This window comes from Nestor notabilis, unplaced genomic scaffold (genome assembly GCF_000696875.1).
Source record: "Nestor notabilis isolate BGI_N333 unplaced genomic scaffold, ASM69687v1 scaffold14267, whole genome shotgun sequence".
Taxonomy (NCBI): domain Eukaryota; kingdom Metazoa; phylum Chordata; class Aves; order Psittaciformes; family Psittacidae; genus Nestor; species Nestor notabilis.
In genome coordinates this window covers 18,562-36,850 of record NW_009935222.1, presented here as the reverse complement: position 1 = coordinate 36,850, position 18,289 = coordinate 18,562, and the positions used below count along the sequence as shown (strand labels likewise).

Here is an 18,289-nt window from a genome sequence, read left to right as displayed (position 1 = left end):
GCAGCTAACTATACGAAACCTGATTATACGTTCCTCAAAAAAAACCAAAACCATACCCAAACAAGGAAACAGCATAAAATGAGAAAATAATCTTTGAATTTGTACATCTCTTCCAAACAAGGTAGAAGTCAACTTAAGAGAATGAAAACAGATAATTAAAATGGAGATGCTAAAATGATACAAGTATGGAGGAGGAGAGTAAGCACATGAGAAATCTGAGGGAAGGAATCATGAGGAAAGGCTTTAGGGTAGGGATTCTCTCCTTACCTGGCAAAAGCCACTGATGCACATGTCCAGTGATTCAGTGTAGCATCGGGTCCCATCCAGAACCTTTGGTGCCAGCTCTACAACCAGAGCTGCTCCTCTGGCCTGGCACTTCAGTGAGCATGGGTTGTCGGGGTCATTAGAGACAGGAAGCCATTCATAAAACTGTCCCTGGTACTTGACGTCATTGTGAGCAGAGCACTGCTGGGCACGAAAATCACCTGCTTCTGGTGGACAGTCCTGAAGAAAAGAAAGAGGAAAAGATCGGCAGGTCTGTTTGTTACAGCCAGTCGCAGTATCATGCAGCTGGCTGGGCTCCACAGCTGCCAGATGCGGAGAGATTTTCTGTTTGGACAAAGAAGAGTGATTGAAATGGCTACAGATACACATAATTCAACTGGGTAATTATACCTTTCTTTCTTCTTTCCACAAAAGTACTGAAAGAACAGAAAGACCATGTGTAAATATGCTTGGGACATAAGAAATGCACTGTACGTGTCTTAACCACAGCCCTTAAGTGCTCTTGCTGGATCTTTCCACTTGTGCACATACGAGGAGAAGTGTGTGTGCACAGCCATTTTTTTCCAGACAAATTTTCCTTCGTGTTTGAAGAGAAAGAAAAAAGAATTATATTATTTAGTTGTTTGTTTATTTGAGCTCTCCTCACTAGTTTGTTTTTTTTTTTTTTTTTTTTTTTTTTTTGCTTCATCACTTGGTAGGGTAACAAGAACCAGATAAATGTGATACATATTTGCATTTCTTTAACCTAAGTTTTTATAACTTGAATAACTAGCAACTTACTATTATTTTACTGGGAAGACCTCTAAAAAGCCCCTTCGTTAATCCTTCAGGAGGTTTGTGAGACCTATAAAACCCTACTCTGAACCCAGTACACCTGATATAAAAAGCAAATCGAGATGTTCTTTGGATGCAAATTGTCAGAACCTTGGCTTTTTCATCTGTATACCTTTGGCTCAAATCCAGGATAACGAATCCAGGTTCTTGCTCACTGTGTAGTGGCAATGTGGTCTTAAGACTAATTTGTATTCTACCATCAGAGCAAATTTTCAGTTAATTTGCTTTGTATTTCAAATATGTGATGTATGATGCAGGCCAAAATCAAAGGGTCAAGCTCTGGCCAGAAGTTCCGCTGTCTAAGTACCACGTAATAGTGTTCCTGCTACAAAAGGTTAAGTGGATTAAGGCATAAAAGAAAAAAAAATAAATAAAACTGGGCTAAATCTTGCTATAGAGAAGTATGTATCAAAGAGCAATATCCAGGGCTCATTCCTCCTTCTTGAAAGTGGAGGTTGAAAGTACAAGTTCATAACTGGAATTTTAGTGCTGGAGAACTTAGACAACAGACAGTTTTTCTATTCATATGTTACAGAAGATAAAAAAAAAATATGATGGAAGTATTTCAGTTTGATTTTAAAATCTTTAGAAAAACTTTGAGGCAATCAGGTCCTTTTTCTGATCTGGGCAACCTGTTGACACGAGACAAACTGTGGACAGCAGCACAGAGTGAAGAGAGCAGAAAAATATGTGGGAAATTCACTATTCCTCTATAGCTGTGAAATTAGAGGAAAAGTGGTCTTTATGTTCTGCTTTTAAACAGAATGAAGAAGACAGTTATATCTTGACCTATGATCCGTTTTAGCTCTATTTTCAAATAGATAGAGACATGCAAAGAGGAACGCTGTGGCCTCATTTCCTGCCACAAAATCTTTGGTGCATACTCTTCTCTGATTTTTTCTGTCCATAAATGAACACAGTCAGGCCTATTGGCTTGGCTTAGGCTTGTTTTGGAGATACAAGCCAATCCTCTTGTTTGGTTCAAGCTTGGCTCTACCTTCAAAACTTCCTGGCTTGCAGTAGCTTTATTTTTACAAAGACAGAAAGACCCTGTAAAGCACACAACCTAAAGAGTTCATAATCCTACTTTGTACAGTATTCGATACTATGTTTGTTGTATTGGATTTTATTTTTAAATCAAAAGAAGAAAAAAATGTACTATCAACATAAAACAAGCTTTCAGGACACGGCAGGTGACACGTCAGGAAGTTAAATACTTCCAGTCTTTGATATCATGATCAAAATAAAACAATGGATTTAAATAGTAGAGCTTGTGTTTAGAAAAGTTTTCATGTGAAACTTGAAGCCATTCAAAGAATACATTCAAGCAGTCAGAAATGCAGACATGCATACTTACCTTGGCACACAGACACGAAAAAGGGTCATGGCCTGGCCCACCACTTTTCTCCTGATGAAATCCCAAATCCTAAATCTATCTGAAGGCCTTAAAGATCCCTTTCCCTCAACTTTCCTTTCACCTAAGAAAGCACATGTACTTGCATCTACACCCATAACACCTGCATAACCTCTGTAATAGATTTTTTTTATACCAATGGACAATATTAAAAAACACACCCACCATCTGAATATTACCCACCATTAGACACAGGTCACTGAGACTGAAAAGTAGAAACTGTATAGAACTTGGCACTACTTATTAATTTCTTTCCATCTTTTTTTGCTTTTTAAACTCATAATTTATTGTTTGTATTATATGTTAGTGGTGATCAGAACCTCTTTGTGCAATCATATAATGAAAGATATAAATTTACAACCTATAAATGAGTATTCTAGTTGCTGAAATAACAGATAAGGCAAAGCCAGTGTTTTGTTGCATATTTGTTCAAGCAGTAAATTGCTGTTTTCTTCTAAACACTGCACACCTTTATATAAGAGCTTTGGTGTTTTGAGGCAACATTCTTTCGCCTTATTTCTGCAGTGCTGGCTCATGGACAGAAGAAAGCGAGAAAAATTGAAGTCAGAAAAAAAGAAAGAAAAAAACAAAAAAGAAAAATAATCAGCCTGCTTTCAGTATACTCATGGGTCTTGGTGGAAGGGCCTTCACAGCTGCCAGCTATCACTGTTTCATTGATGTGAGTGAAGTTACATTCTACTGTACCTAAGGGTCTGATCCTGGAAGCTATCTAACAGTATGTAGTTCGTCTATGTGCACAGCAGACTGAGAGACAAGAGTATGCCCACACTTCGAGACAGCAAGAAGTTATGGGCCAAGTCAGTGTAGTAGTGCAGCATATCTTTGCATGGGTTATGTAGTTCTGCAAGGTATTTTGCTAACCACATCTGCATGGCCTGTGTTTGGCTTGGAACATGTGGCAGCACTGTTATCTGGCCACAAAAGCACTACAGTTCTGTTTCAGGTTACTCCAGCCTTGGTGCTATATTCAAATCTTACTGGTTTTGTTTTCTTTTTGAAATTACCTATGGGCCCCTGCAGACATGAGGAACCACTGCTACTGCACTCCTTGAAAAATCAGAAATAACTAATAATCTTGAAAGTCTTGTCTAAGTCCATTTATCTTCAAGCTTCTTATTCATTAAGACTTTTTAGGGAAGAAAATTTCCAGTGAATAGGAAACAACTGTTCCTCTAACTCTCTGAGTCCTAGACAGCTGTTACATGACCTTTAGCTTGCAAAGGCTCATGAGATATTCCTGAAAGACTGAAGCTGTGATGGATACCTATAATTTCCATTCATCCTATCAGGTCAAGATTTCCTCCTCTGCAATGAAGACACATATCATTTTGAAGATGACCAGAAACGCCTTTGATGTATGAAACCTATTTTAAAATAAACACAGGAGTTTCATCTTCACCTCTTAAGCACTTAATGCTGGCCGTATTACTTATAGCTTCATTTGCTTCTTCACATTTAGTTGGTTTTTCTTTTTCTACTTGACCTCCTATTTAACCCTACGGTAATTCATAAGGTCCATGGAGTTTTGCCATGTTTGAATCCCATTCAAAACAATTTCTATTAATCAACAAACCAGTGGAAAAGATAAGATGAATCCCAGATGTCCTTTGATGGTGATAGGTAGATCAGATTTCATGGGACAAAAGAGGGTCACGCTTTTTAAAGTTTACTTAGTGGGTGAAATGTGGAAGATCATATCTAAGCTGCTATAGATGGAAACAGTCGAGAAACCTTAAAACAGTTTACAATATATGTGCTTGTATATTTGCAGAGGCCAAGAATGATTTACTATACCTGGAGCTTTTCCTCTGTGCAAAAAATGACTAAAAACTGGACTACTCTGTGCAGCATCTGACAGAACAGCTTATTGAACCAGTTCCATGAAGTATGCAGAGCATTTCAGCTGCACCAATTTCCCTACTGGGAAAGAAAGCCTGAGGTCCTCAAGCAGAGGCTTGACCAAGACTAAATAAGAACTTCAGATAAAAATACAGAGACTTAAGAGATAGAGGGTTTTAATGGAAACTCCAGTTGGCCTTGAAGCGTTGTTGAGAGCCCTGCTTGAATTAAGTTTCTTGCAGCCAGATTTTTCACTTGTCTATTCCTGTGAACTTTTAAATAGGTTAGGATCATGCTTAGCTGCTTAGATCCAGAGGGGCTCATACTATAGCTTTCTCTGACAACCCCAAGACACGGCAAAATATTTGACAAAGAGAAGTATGAGAGAAATAATATGAACAAAGTAAATGGGGGAATATCAGCAGATGCTTCTACTCTGTATTAAATAAACATGGAGTGGAGATGAGGGCTGAAACAGTCAGTGAAGTATAAATCTAAACCTCCATGAACAGTTGTCATTAGAAATGTTTATAAAATAAAATTTTACAAAAAAAGCACCTTATTTTCTTCTTTTAAAGTATATACTAATTTGGGGGGGCAAATAATTCAATATGCAGCTCTTCATACCATTTTAAATTTTTGTTTGTTCATACCTTTTAAATATTAAGTGAAATGTTGACAGTAGATACAATAACTTATTTTGGATTGAAAAACTTCCAAATATTTCAGTCAAAAACTAATACAAATACATAATATTAGATTACACTTTCCTAAAACCACCATTGGTGCCACACTGGCAGAACAAAAAGAGATATTAAAATAAATTATTAAAAATTATTATCAGAAATATTGAATTTAAATCTGTGAATCATCCACAGTCCTGAAGAGTCCTGAGCAGACTCCTGAAATGCCACTGTGATGGAAGTGATACAGATTGTCTGATCCACAAAGATTCTTTATGCATTTACACAAAATGGTGGTAGTGTTTTTTGGGGTATTTTTTTTGTTCTGTTTTCAGGTCTGTTTGCTTGCTTCAGGTAACAAATCCAGAAGCCAAGGCTGCTACTATTAGCAATATACTAAAAACACTGGTTTCTGAGTACAAAGAAATAATTCCTAGATGACACACTGAAGTTTTAAAATGCACCCATTCAGAAATGAGATTGTAGTTATTAAAGTTATTAAAATTCAGCATTTTGATAAACAGTCTGTAGTTACATTAAATGATCTGAGTTTGGAAGAATTGTCACATTAAGTAAATCTGGTGTCTGTAAGGAGATAATGTGTAGTGTTTATACTATTTTTTAATTCTTTTTATTATTTTTTTATTTTATTTTACTGTGAAATGTAAACTGGTAGGTTTGAGGTCTGATTGCAAAAGACTTCACTTGGCATTTCCAGCCACCAGAGGGTAGAAAATTAAATCCTGCTATTCATTTTTGTAGCTCTGAAAAAATTTTACCTGGTGATAATGGTTTTCACACACACAGAAGACAATGCTTCTGGAGATTTACACACTTACAAAAAGTTTAAATTTGACACTTTCCAACAGGCTAGCCTTTAGTGAATGAAAAGAAGGTAGTGTCATTTTGTCAAAAGCAAGATGGGCAGTATCTAGGCTGGTGTGTATAAAATGAAGCATGAGCTGATAAGAAACAGGGATGGAAGTAGCTTGTCTGAATGTAAGCCAAAAAATGGGGAATGTCATCACAGCTGGTATTTCAGCCAAGTGAAGAAAGTGAGGTATATATAAAAAAGTGTTGCAGGTGGTGTTTATGAGTTTTGGTGGTCTGATTAATGTGATCTAGCATCTACAGATTTTATCTCAGGCTTAAGGTAACTGCTGTAAACCTTGTTGAAACAGCTAGTAATGTTGTGCAGCCTCCAGCATTGTCTATTTTCATGTCAAAGAGCAAAATCTCATGAGCAGCTTTATATGTGGTGTTCATCATCATGCTGGCAGATATAATCAAGTAAATATGAAAAGCAAAGTACTTTGGGAATGAAGTGCCAGTTTCATGCACCTCTCGGGGGTTTTTTTCTTTTCTTTTTTTTTTTTTTTCTTCCCTTCCCCTGGTTGGATTCAGAAAGCAGTGTAATAAAAGGAAAAATATCAAGGAAAATTAAAATGGTTTCAATCACAAAAAGAAGTCTTGATAACTGAAGAGAATGAAGAGAGAAGGCATGAAGGCAGTACACATTCCAGCAAATATCCTTCAGAGAGAATTTCATGTGAATATGGGAAGAGAAAGGGCAGATGAGGTGGTAAGATATCCTGGTACAAAATCTGTCAAAGACCTGGAGACTAAGAATGTGCATAGAAGAAGGAACATAGAGCATGCTACCTTGAAAAAAAGGAAAAAAAGTAGAAAAATCCTATTTGCAGTTTGGAAATATCTTTGTTTATTTTGAATAAAGTTTAGCACAACAACCCAGCTAGATATAAAAACATGTTTTCATTGCATTCAGAGTAATTTTCTAAAGAAAAACAAATTACTCCCTCTCTCTCCCTCCCATGATTATATTCTAAAATGGCTGGAAACATACTTGGAGTCAATATGAAAAGTAAGAAGAAAAAAAGCAGATGCAATTCAACCCTAAATCATCTTCAGATTCCCTCATTCCTTCTTTTACTATTTACACATGTGGTTTCATACCCAAAATCTTTCCAGTTTCTGATCAACACCAGGCAATGCAAATGGTGAACATACTGGACTGGATTTGTTCTTTTGAGGACTGTTCAGAAGCTTTGTAGACAGCAAAATCAATCTCTCTTACGGTCTGTACTATGCAAAATGGTTCAGAGTCCCTAGAATAACATATGTCACTGAAGAAACAGACATGCCACTCTCTCCCCTTGCCTCTATTTTTCTTTATCTCATTCCTCTCCTCCTCTCCACCCTGTAATTTAATTTCAGGATGAATTAAAACCAGCTGTAGCAAAATCTTGCAAATGATAGTGTCTATTTCATTGCCAGATTCCAAGAAGTATTCTTCCTATTCTCCAATTTCACCTTTGAAATAAAGAGTTTGCTTTTAGCATATGTGACTATCCATCCTTTCTTTAAGAGGACAGTCATATAAATAAAAACATGTCAGTTTAAAGAAAGACAGTTTGCAGAAAATAAAAAGACTAATTATTTTATGAACAATAATGTCCTCAAGTTATGCACAAACTAATGGCAATGAAAGCTTGTATTTAAGGACTTGCTGATTTCCATAAGAATCAAAAAGTAATTTTCCACAACGCATGATAGCAAGATTAATTTACAGGGGTAGAATGCGGGGATTTGCCCTCATTTTCCTTTAATGCAACAGACAGTCATCTAAGAGATGAAAACAAAGGTCTCATTGAGCCTGGAAGTTTTGTCCTGCTAATTTTCAGAGTCTTTGTGGATGAAATCTTAAAAGGCAAAGTCTGAGTTAACAAAAATATAATATTACATGCCTTTTTCAGTGCAGAATTCTACAACAAGCCATGGGGTTAATGAATTGTTTCCAAGCTGCAATTTGTGTGTATGTATCCTTGGATTGTGGAGACAAAGACAGGCTTCATTAAAGAGAAAGCATATGATATTGTTTTACTATTCTAAAAGGGACAAACTGTACTTCAGTGGTACAGCTACACCATTCAGTAACAATGGATTTCAGCAGAGATGCACATCTGGGATTCCCAAGTTGCCTTAGGTTTCCACTGGTGCTGCACAAGGTATTTCAAAGTGATACCTAGCCACAGAAACATGGGCTGAGGATCACCACAGCTGTGGCAGGATCCTACTGCAAGTTCTGATATAGATCATGGTGGCAGTGCTCTTGCACTGACTGATGTTTTGAGTACTGGTGCACATTATCTCAGATTAGTAAAGATGATAAGTGAAAGGGCATAACATCTCAATCAGAGACTCAACATATTTTAAAAATAGAAAATACTGTCCCCTGAAATCAAATGTCTATGAAATTAATACAGTCAAGTACTTTTTTATGATATAAAGCTATATTTGGAGGGCGTGGTCAAAGTCATAAGCTTGAGAATAGTTTCATTTACTGCTAGTTTTGCAAGTTTACCAAGAGGAAAAGATTAAAACTAATTTAATAATTTTATTAAGAATTAATTCTTTTATTAAGGAAAAGTGCAACGTAGCACAATCCACCCTCTCTGAAAAAGGGGTTAAAATCCTAAATCCTGTCCTGGGTCTTCGTAAATCAGGGGCAAACTGCCATTGATTTCAGCATAGCAAAGCACTTCTAAATTTTCAGTTTTAATGATTTGGTATTAAGCAATTAAGTGAGTTCTACAGCTGCATGCCTCACTGCTACATTGGCAAGTCTGGAGCCAGTATTGCCAAATACAAGGTATGTAAAGGAATCGCCTGACAAAACTATGCAAGGTTTTGTTTTGAATGAAAACTATTCGGGTGCACATTTCCAAAATGGAACGTGAGCTAAAAAATAACATTTTAAAAACTATTCCTTATCTTGGAAAGTTAAGCTCAGTGATTACAAAATAACAGTGGTAACACAAGTAAAACTCTGTCCTCTAACCAGGGTGATCCAGGAATAGCTACTGGCAGCAGAGAAGGATGCTAGTTTGTCTCATTGCTTTTAGCATACACAAGGTCAGGTCAGAATGGGAAAGGGACTGTCTCAACACGTATGCTTTCACAAACCCAAACAGAACTGATGGGTCTAACTGTAGTCTAATTTAGTTCAATTAACCTTTAATAGTTTGGGTTTTTTGGTTGGTTTTATCGGCTTTTTTGTGTGTGTGTGCATTGCAGCACTCAATTTGACCGGCACAAATCAATATTCACATTCCCTCCACAAATGTAGTGTAGCCTCAGTGCCTCAGAGATGGAAATTAGACTCTTAATCAGCCAGCAGACCTATTTACTGATTTCTCTACCTGTTGTCAGCTACTGAAGCAGATGCATAGACTGATAGGAAGACAAAGGATACATCCATAAGAAATTTCAGAGGAAGTGTGAGAAATCTTGCTGCATGGAAGACTACAGCTCAGACAGAAGCAGTTTCTTTCATTAAGAACTGTGGTCTGCTGAAGAAAATATAAGGTAAATACGAGGGAATGTATTCAGTTTTCTAACTTAAACTTTTAAACATTTATAGACAAAGCATCTATTGAAAGGCTTCTTAATACGACCCTATCAGGCATGAGAAAGCTTGGCCCAGTGCACGTTTGATTTCATTTTCCATCTTTACTGGTAAAACTGACATTTCTCCATGTAATTTGAGAGCTTTTACTATTCTTGGCACCCAATAAAGCTTTCCGTATGAAAATCTTTATTTCCATTTTCACCAGTGAAAACACACTTTCACTTTCGTGAGCACAGAAGTTAAAGTTGCTTATTTTATTGTATTGAAAATTATATTCACCATATATAAAACACAAGACAGAGCCTTTGGAAAGGCCAAAATGCTGGTGCAGGCTATCTAAAATTGCTTTTCTAAGACTTGCAACAAAATTACAATGCTGGGAGGGCATAGGTGAACAAAAACATATACTTACTAATTTGTCTTCAGTCCTTAAACAGCTTAATTCTCCAGCCTGACAGACTGCCCAGTATGAACCAGCTGGTTACCAAAGTAATACTGGGAACATGAGTGCTCTTGATTCTGCCAGGGAAGTTGGAAAGAGTAACTCTGAAGTTTCACTCTATTTGGAAAGGCTGTGACTGCAATTCCTTCAAGTTTTAGCATCATGCTATGCCATAATCTCTCTATCTTTTCAAGAAACTGACAAAAGATCCTGTGGCACAAAGGCAATTTAGATAGCTACAATATTCTCACTTCACGTTACCAAATTATTTTATTAATAGGGACATGACTGCTTGTGATTATTTGTATCAAACCAAAGCTATTCTTTACTTACCACATTGCTGCATGTCCTGTACCGGATGTTTCGCCCTTCACAGGTCCTGTGTCCAAAAATTAAAAACAAACCATTAATAGCTTAATATAAAAAGCAAACACATAATATTTACTGTGTCAGCATCTTTCTACAAAGATCTCTAACCCCCCACCACCCTTTTCCCCAAAGTAAAGGACTCTCTATCTCTTTACAGGTATTGAGATAGGAATTCTATAATTCCTCAGTTTCCTACCTTTGCTTTAAAAATTAGTTTCTAGAAGGTGGCATCAGCTTATAAATGAGGTTGGAGCACAGAACTTTGCTAGAAATCAACATCTGAATCACACTACTAATGCCCCATGCCTCCCAGCTATCCCCAATGATTTCACAAGGGTACAGCTCTGCATCTACCCATGCACACACCTTAGCAATGACAGAGGCTGAGCAGCCAGCCTTTGCCTGCTGGGGAACAACCTGTGTGCTGGGAGGAAGGAAACCTGTCTGCAGCGGTGCTAAACGAAAGGATAGCAGGACCAATTTTTTTCCAATTTGATATGAGGGAAGAAGGAGAGAATAAAACTCCTCTCCAATCCACCAGCCCCATGAACCCCCAGATCGCTGCTTCAGAGCAACATCAAAAGAGAAGCTGAGCCCAGCTGAGGTGAAGGAGAGCACCGCCCTGACTTGTATTCTCCATGGCTCTCCTCCTTTTCCCCCACAGCAGACCCATACCAGCCCTGATGTTGGCAGGACTCCCAGAAGAAAGGTCAACACCCAGCTATCTTTTTAGCACTCAGCAGTGCATATTCTGAGTATTTGAACTTAGGTGAAGTTTCATGTGGTTTATGAGTTTAAGCAGCATACTCTGCGGAGGTCCTCAGTATAATTCAGAATGCAGGGTTTTGATTTTAAAGGTTATACTTCAAAAGAACAGAACTCCTTACATTCTTAATTTCTTAATTTCACAACTTCCCCCTCCTCCCTTTCTTTTTTTTTTTTTTTCCTTTTCTTTTTTTGGCTAGGATTTAACAAGAACACATTCCTTGAGGACTAAATGCCTATCAAGACTGAATTTTTGAATCCAAAACATTTTGAACTATCCAAGAGAAAGACAGCATTGGCATGCATTTGTGTCATTCTTTTTTCCTTCTTTTCCTTCTTTTTTAACAGAATTTTTTTCCATACTGAGTTAACTCTAAAATAAACTGAACAGTCCTTTAAATTTTTGAAGTCATCCTTCCTCCCACCTTTATCCACAAGACCTAATACCTAATTGTGAAATTTGTCCAGTAGTAATTTATACTTATGTGAGTTCAAAAATCCAGGCAAAACACAGTTTTGCCAACATATCATGGTGATGTAAATTATCATAAGAGAAGAAAAATGAGAAAATAAACCCTATTACTTTTCCGGAAGAACTGTAAGCAGAAAGATAACATATTCTGTTATGTAATATCCGTCATATAAAGGATGCTACTAAAAGCATAATAGAAATACCACTAATTCAATGCTTTTGTAATGTTAGATAATTAATTCAAGTAAATTTCGATCATTGCAAGCATGCACAGGAGTGAAAAGTGTGAACAGAGTATCTAGGAAACAAAGTAGTTTTAGCAACACAATGATAAAAATCATACTCAGAATAGGCTCTGAAGTAAAAAACCCCTTTAAAAATCTCCAAGAACCACCCCCCATCCCAGTTGTGCATTCAGGCAGTCCTAGTGCAGGCCTTGTACACCACACTGAACAGCTTGTTGGGCAATATTGATACATGCCATACAACCCATCAGATGTTTCTTTGCTTCACACAGACCCGCTGCTACCACGATTTCAATTACTGTAATTTATTAATCTCAGAACCATTGAACTGCCAGGGAAATTTAAACTTTCTTTATATCAGCTGCCTCATGTTTTCTTCTTTTCTCAGTTTCTTCATACTGCCTGTTTTGAAATGAAAAATAACACTTGCTTTTCTCTTATTCTTTTCATTAGGGAAAAGAATAGGTACTTCAATTAGAAAAATGCCACAGAACTATCCAGTTTTTAATTCCAATTTCCCTCCTTCGGCTATTAGCCAGGATTGTTCAGAAAAAAATGTGCAGTTCTGGATGCAGCTAGCACTGTGATGACTCACGAACACTGTGAACCACTCTTGCAAAACTCCACTTGTCCCCACTCCAAGACCAAACTTTGGGGTTTTGTTGTTTAAGATCATTAGTTTCCCGGTTATCAACCATCAGCCAAAAGCAAGCAAACTTCTTTCAGCCTGAACTGACATATTTTCACAATAGATTTGCAGAGTAGTGTTTGTGTTTCAGAATTATGCTGCTTCAGGACAGTATTCCACATTCTCTTAAGCTCAAGTACTTATTTTGGATTCAAAATCATAGGACTGGGGGGGGCGGGGGAGAAAAATCAGCTTTTCAGGGACATGTATTTTGATTTCTAAAAATAAATTCTGTTTCTGACCCTGTCTATGCTTAAAATATGTAAGCTGAAACCATGTAGTGAACTTAATCCTGCTAGAGTGAAATACACAGCATCTTGCATAACAAGAGGCCCAGGCCAGGCTAGGTTTTCTCCTAAGGTGAGTCGCGTATCTCAGTGTGGATGTTTTGAGGAATGCCACAGAACAGAGCATTTCACAGGCAAGGAAGAACGACAGCAGATAAGTGAGACTGTGTTATGAGATACAGTCACTACACATCCCTTCTGCAGGGTATAAATGAGAATTCATATCAACGAAGAGAACACAGCCAGTTAGAAAAGTCAAAAGTCACCCAAAATGGCAAGTTCATCTTGGAAAGCACACAAAGAATGCAGTAAGAGGTACTTTTAGTCTTCTCTGCTGTCTATACACTGCAGGAGATTTTGTAGAGGAAAAAAGTAGCTGAAATTTTGGCATGACAGGTAATTATTATCATGTGAATATGAAACAAAAGCAAGCTATTAGGAATCATGTTTCATTCTTCAAATGTAGTCACTTTTTTTTCAGTAAAGTTTCTTAAAGAGGTTAACAACTTTTAATATATTAAAATATTCACTTCTCTTTAACATAAACAACTCAAACCCCTGGTATTTATTTCTCCAGGCTCCAGTTTGTAGAGGGACTTAGTTCAATTTTCCCCCCTCAAAGGTCTAAAGTAGATGTGTGTTTGTGCTCAGCTAGAGTTAGAAGCTTTGCAATAATCCATGACAGAAAGAATAGCAACCCTATGCCAAAGTTGTCTTCATCTGTAATTACCAAAGACGATGAAAGGAATATGCAGAGGAGGACCTCATCAACTCCTGCCACTCTAAGCAGTCATCAAAGTCTGAAATGCTTGTCTTAAAAAACAAGTCCCCAAATAAGCATCTATGGGCGAGGTGGGTTATTTTTGTGGATGTGAATTTTGACGCAACTGCTCACTACAGGGGCTTGAAAGTTGATGTAATGTTGGACAATCTTCATCTCCTTTATTTTCACAGCCCTCGAGAGCCGTTTTCTGGGATAGATAATGGTTTCTGCACTGAACCTGTAGAGAAAAGTATGCTGTGGGTCTTTCTCCTACCATGAGATCTTAGGCAGGATGAGTCAGCCCTCCCCTTTCCCGGGTGCCAGCGGGCATGAGGCTGTGTTACATACACAGTAACACCATCTTGCATTTGTCTTCCCTCAACCTCTCTCCCAGATGTTGCACAGTGTTACGATCCCCTTCTATTCTCAATACAATTTTTGGTTTAGTTCTTCTCTGAGGGAAAAAAAAAGAAAAGTCTTGTATTCTTTCAGCACATCCTTTTTCCTATAATGGAAATGTGAGAGAAGGCCACGGCCACCAGCTTGTTATCAAAAAGGAAGACTTATCAGGATTGCATGGACTTTATGAGTCTAGGTTTTCAAACTGTCTGTTCAGGTCTGCCCAACTTCCTGTCTACATTACTCAATTGCCAATGATTTGAAAAGATGTATAAAAATGGCGTTGCATCAGGTTGGTGACCAGTCAGTAGTGGGGTTGCCCTGGCTCAATTTTATGGTCAGTGCTCTTTAATGTTTTTCTAAATCCTCTAGATGCAGGAATCAAGTGTACATTGAGTAAATTTGACAATGATATTAAATTAGGAGGAGCTGTGTACTCCCTCGAGGGTAGAGAGGCCTTACAGAGAGATCTGGATAGACTAGAGGTGGGCAATCACCAACCATATGAAATTTAACAAGAGCAAGTGATGGATTCTCTGCCTGGGATAGGCTAATCCTGGTTATATGCACAAACTGGGGGATGAGAGGCTGGAGATGAGCCCCGTGGAAAGAGATCTGGGGGTTTGGGTTGATGGCAAGTTGAATATGAGTCAATGGCATGCCCTGGCAGCTGAAGAGGCCAACTGTGTCCTGGGGTGCATCCAGCACAGCATCGCTAGCTGGTCGAGGGATGTGACTGTCCCACTCTGCACTGCCCTGGTGCAGCCCCACCTGGAGTACTGGGTGCAGTTGGGGGTGCCTTGCTATAAGGGCAACAAACGACTAAAGTCTGTCCAGAGTTTGACCAAGATGGCGAAAGGTCTTGAGCGCAAGGTTTATGAGGAGTGGCTGAGGTTCAGCTTGGAGAAGGCTGAGGGGTCACTTCATGGCAGTCTAAAGCTGCCTCAAGGAATGCTGTGGAGAGTGACCAGCAATAGGACATGAGAAAATAGAATGAAGCTGCATCAGGGGAAGTTCATATTGGACGATAGGGAAGGGTTCATCACTGAGAGAGTGGCTGGTCACTGGAACAGGCTCCCGAGGGGAGTTGTTGTGACACCAAGCCTGTTACAGTTCAAGGAACATCTGGACAATATTCTTAGTCATATGGTTTAGTTTTAAGTAGTCCTCCTTTTAACAGAGTTGGACTCAATGATCCTTATGGGTTCTTTCCAACTTGAGGTATTCTGTGATTCTAATTCTATGATTCGGCCTGGAAAAAAGAAGGCTTATGGAGATCTTACTGCAGCTTTTTGATAGATAAAGGGAGCTTATAGGAAAGATGGAGGAAGACTTTATACTGAGGCCTGTACCGACAGGACAACAGGCAATGATTTTAAACTGAAAGAGGATGGATAAGCAACATAAGGGCATAATGAAGAATTTCTTTACAAGGCATATGGTGAGGCACTGAAACAGGTTGCCCAGAGAAGTTGTGGGTGCCCCATCCCTGGCAGTGTTCAAGGTCAGGTTAGATGGGCCTTTGGGCAACCTGATCTTGTGAAAGATGTCCCTGCCTGTGGCAGGGGGAGGTTGGACTAGATGATTTTCAAAGGTCCTTTCCAACCCAAACTGTTCTTTGATTCTATGATAAAATAAATATTGACCATCATTTACGTGAATGAGTAAGAAGCTAAGAAAAAGCCATCATACTGGACTTTACTCTTTGAAACTCTGCTGTGTATCTAGAGTAAACTCATTGGAACCAAAAGAATGGTATATGGCTGTACACGTATGGAATATGACTACACTGGATGCTGGGGAGGGACTCTTCATCAGGGACTGTAGCAATAGGACAAGGGGTAATGGGTTCAAATATGAACAGGGGAAGTTCAGGTTAGATATAAGAAAGAAGTTCTTTACAGTGAGGGTGGTGAGGCACTGGAACAGGTTGCCCAAGGAAGTTGTGAATGCTCCATTCCTGGCAGTGTTCAAGGCCAGGTTGGACAGACCCTTGGGCGACATAGTTTAGTGCAAGGTGACCTGCCCATGGTCTGGAACTAGATGATCATAAGGTTCTTTCCAACACTAACTATTCTATGATTCTATACATTATATTAAATAGATGGTGTTAGAAAAAAGAAAAAAGGAAAAAATACCTTTGTTTAATACTTAGCCTGAACCAAAACCTGAGTGACTGTTTAGGAATTTGAAGAACAAATAAGTAGGGTTTCTTAAAGATGAAGTCCCTTTCTTGGTGATATAATTACAGTACAGCTACTTGTTTATGGCTACCTGATTATTGTTGAAATTGTGTTGAATCTCTTCTAAGATTTTGTTTATACTGTAGGCTATGCCACAAGAAATAACCACAGTAACCTCAAGCTACTGAGATACCAAGTTGGATATTTATAGCAGTTGAGTCAAAATAGGATAGGGCCCTGGGAAAGCTAATATACCTATTGGTCTCACAAAGATAAGCCTTTCCTTCTAAAGGTATGATTAGGCTCATGTCACAAATTCATTTTAAATTCTGAAAGCTTGATGAGGGGAACAGTTCAGAGTTGAGAATTTTATTGGGAATGTTATGCAAAAATTTATCAGCTCACAAAGCTCTTACTCTGGGTAGCTTCTGCTACCATTGGAATTTAATGTAGGCATTATATTTACTCAAAAGTAAGGCAGATATAGGACTTTTACTGTACAAATTGCTGAACAGAATCGAGTTTATTATAATTTTTTGCTTTCAAATTCTTCTTTGCATTATTCAGAGCCACTGAATGTTATTTTCTAAACTACAGCTTAGAAACACCTTAGGCATTTAATGACTCTCCCTAAACTCCCAGTAAAATATGACTGGCTAGTCCAATGAAAATACAAAATTAAATTAGAGAAAAAATAAAGAAAATGAGAAAAATTTGTCAGAACGCTTTCAGACTACTGTTTATTTTCATGCATCTAGTCTGTCATGTTTGTTTTTCCGTAAGATATTTTGAAAAGTGGTTTTAGATTTAGATTTGCACATTCAACACATACTGCAGATATACAGAAAGCAACTACAGTTGTAAATGTTTTTCAGTTGCTCACTAGCCAGGAAAGCTAGAAAAAAAGCAAGAATTAAAGAAATGCCTTTCAGAAAACAATGGCAAGAGGTGCCTTTATGGTCTAAGTGGAAAGAATACACTACTAAATCTCATCTGTCCTGCTGTGTCTGAAAGATAGCATCTAGAACATATTGCAGGACCAAAAGTACTAGCACTCCACATCTGAACATGCCTGAGCTCCAATTTGTATCCAAGTTTTGCAGCTGGTCTTAAAAAAAAAAAAAAAAAAAAAAACCAACAAGAAAACAATCCCATGCTGAAGAGGAACCCAAGTTCCCCATGTTTTGAGAAAGTTTGAACTCAGGTCTGAATCACATGTGTTAGCCCAGCTCAACTGAAATGCCTATGCTTTCTTATGTACAATTTATTGTTTGGGGCTTTAGAGAACCACAGCTTATCTTCTTTCTTACATGCAGTAAGGCTTTCAAGAACTCTACATCATGCAAAGGCCTGGCTGATTTAATTCTTTTTCATTTAATTTCCAGAACATATTTACTGAAAGAATTATGTCAATAGCTCATAGAATTATCTCCATAGCTCAGCAGCTATGGAGACCATATCCATCCCGCATCTGTAGGTACAATGCTAGTAGTATTCATTCTAACACAGAGTGTTTTGGGTGACATCCCTGTGGCAACTCTAGCAATGGGTTATATGGGAAAACAATGCTAGAAAAGCGTTTATATATTTTTAGCTACTTCACTGAGGTGCAAAAGCCTGAAATTAGGAGGATCAGCACAATGTGACTAACTGCTTCTCCAAAGACCACCAGCAATCACTCTACAGATCACAACACTGGTTTAGATTGTGTGAAATTTCCACAGCATAAAATTGACCTAAATTAAGCTAATTTTGCTGGTTTATTAAACCTAACCTCCAAAGGTATGTCTTGGTGGCTATTTTACTGATCAACCAAGTCAAACTGCAATAAAACTGAGAGTCGTTCATGCAGGTCTACTGTTTTCATCCTGCACAATGCAATCACAGTGGGGTGAGCTAGGGAATCATTTACTTCAGCTAATTTAGCAAGCAGAGATAGTAGAAAGTATATGTCACAGTGGTGCATTAACTTGCTTGCATTAACAAAAGGCAGCCATGAGCTGAAGGAAAGAAGGGAGGCATTTGAAAAGCGAAGGAAAAAAAGTATTCCAGCAAGTAACAGAGCCAATACCAGGCATCTAAACAAATCTGGCATTTTATCATTGTGACTCTCCCATGCATGTTCCCACTTTTTGCTTTCTTGGTGTTTTTCTGTTGTTGTTGTGTCGGGT

The 18,289-nt window shown here is 38.1% G+C and overlaps 1 protein-coding gene across 1 annotated transcript in view; it reads right to left on the bottom strand.

The window, feature by feature from the left end:
- Positions 1–267: 267 nt before the first annotated feature.
- The window catches only part of LOC104408208 (ADAMTS-like protein 1), a gene marked incomplete at its 3' end in the record, with an annotated part of 30,135 nt that continues 12,113 nt past the window's right edge, over positions 268–18,289 (bottom strand). Inside the window, exons 3-4 of the mRNA XM_010017737.1 lie at positions 10,281–10,326; positions 268–504 (exon numbers count right to left, since the gene is read on the bottom strand). Coding sequence (XP_010016039.1) covers positions 268–504; positions 10,281–10,326 — 283 coding nt within the window. The remainder of the gene's footprint in view (positions 505–10,280; positions 10,327–18,289) is intronic.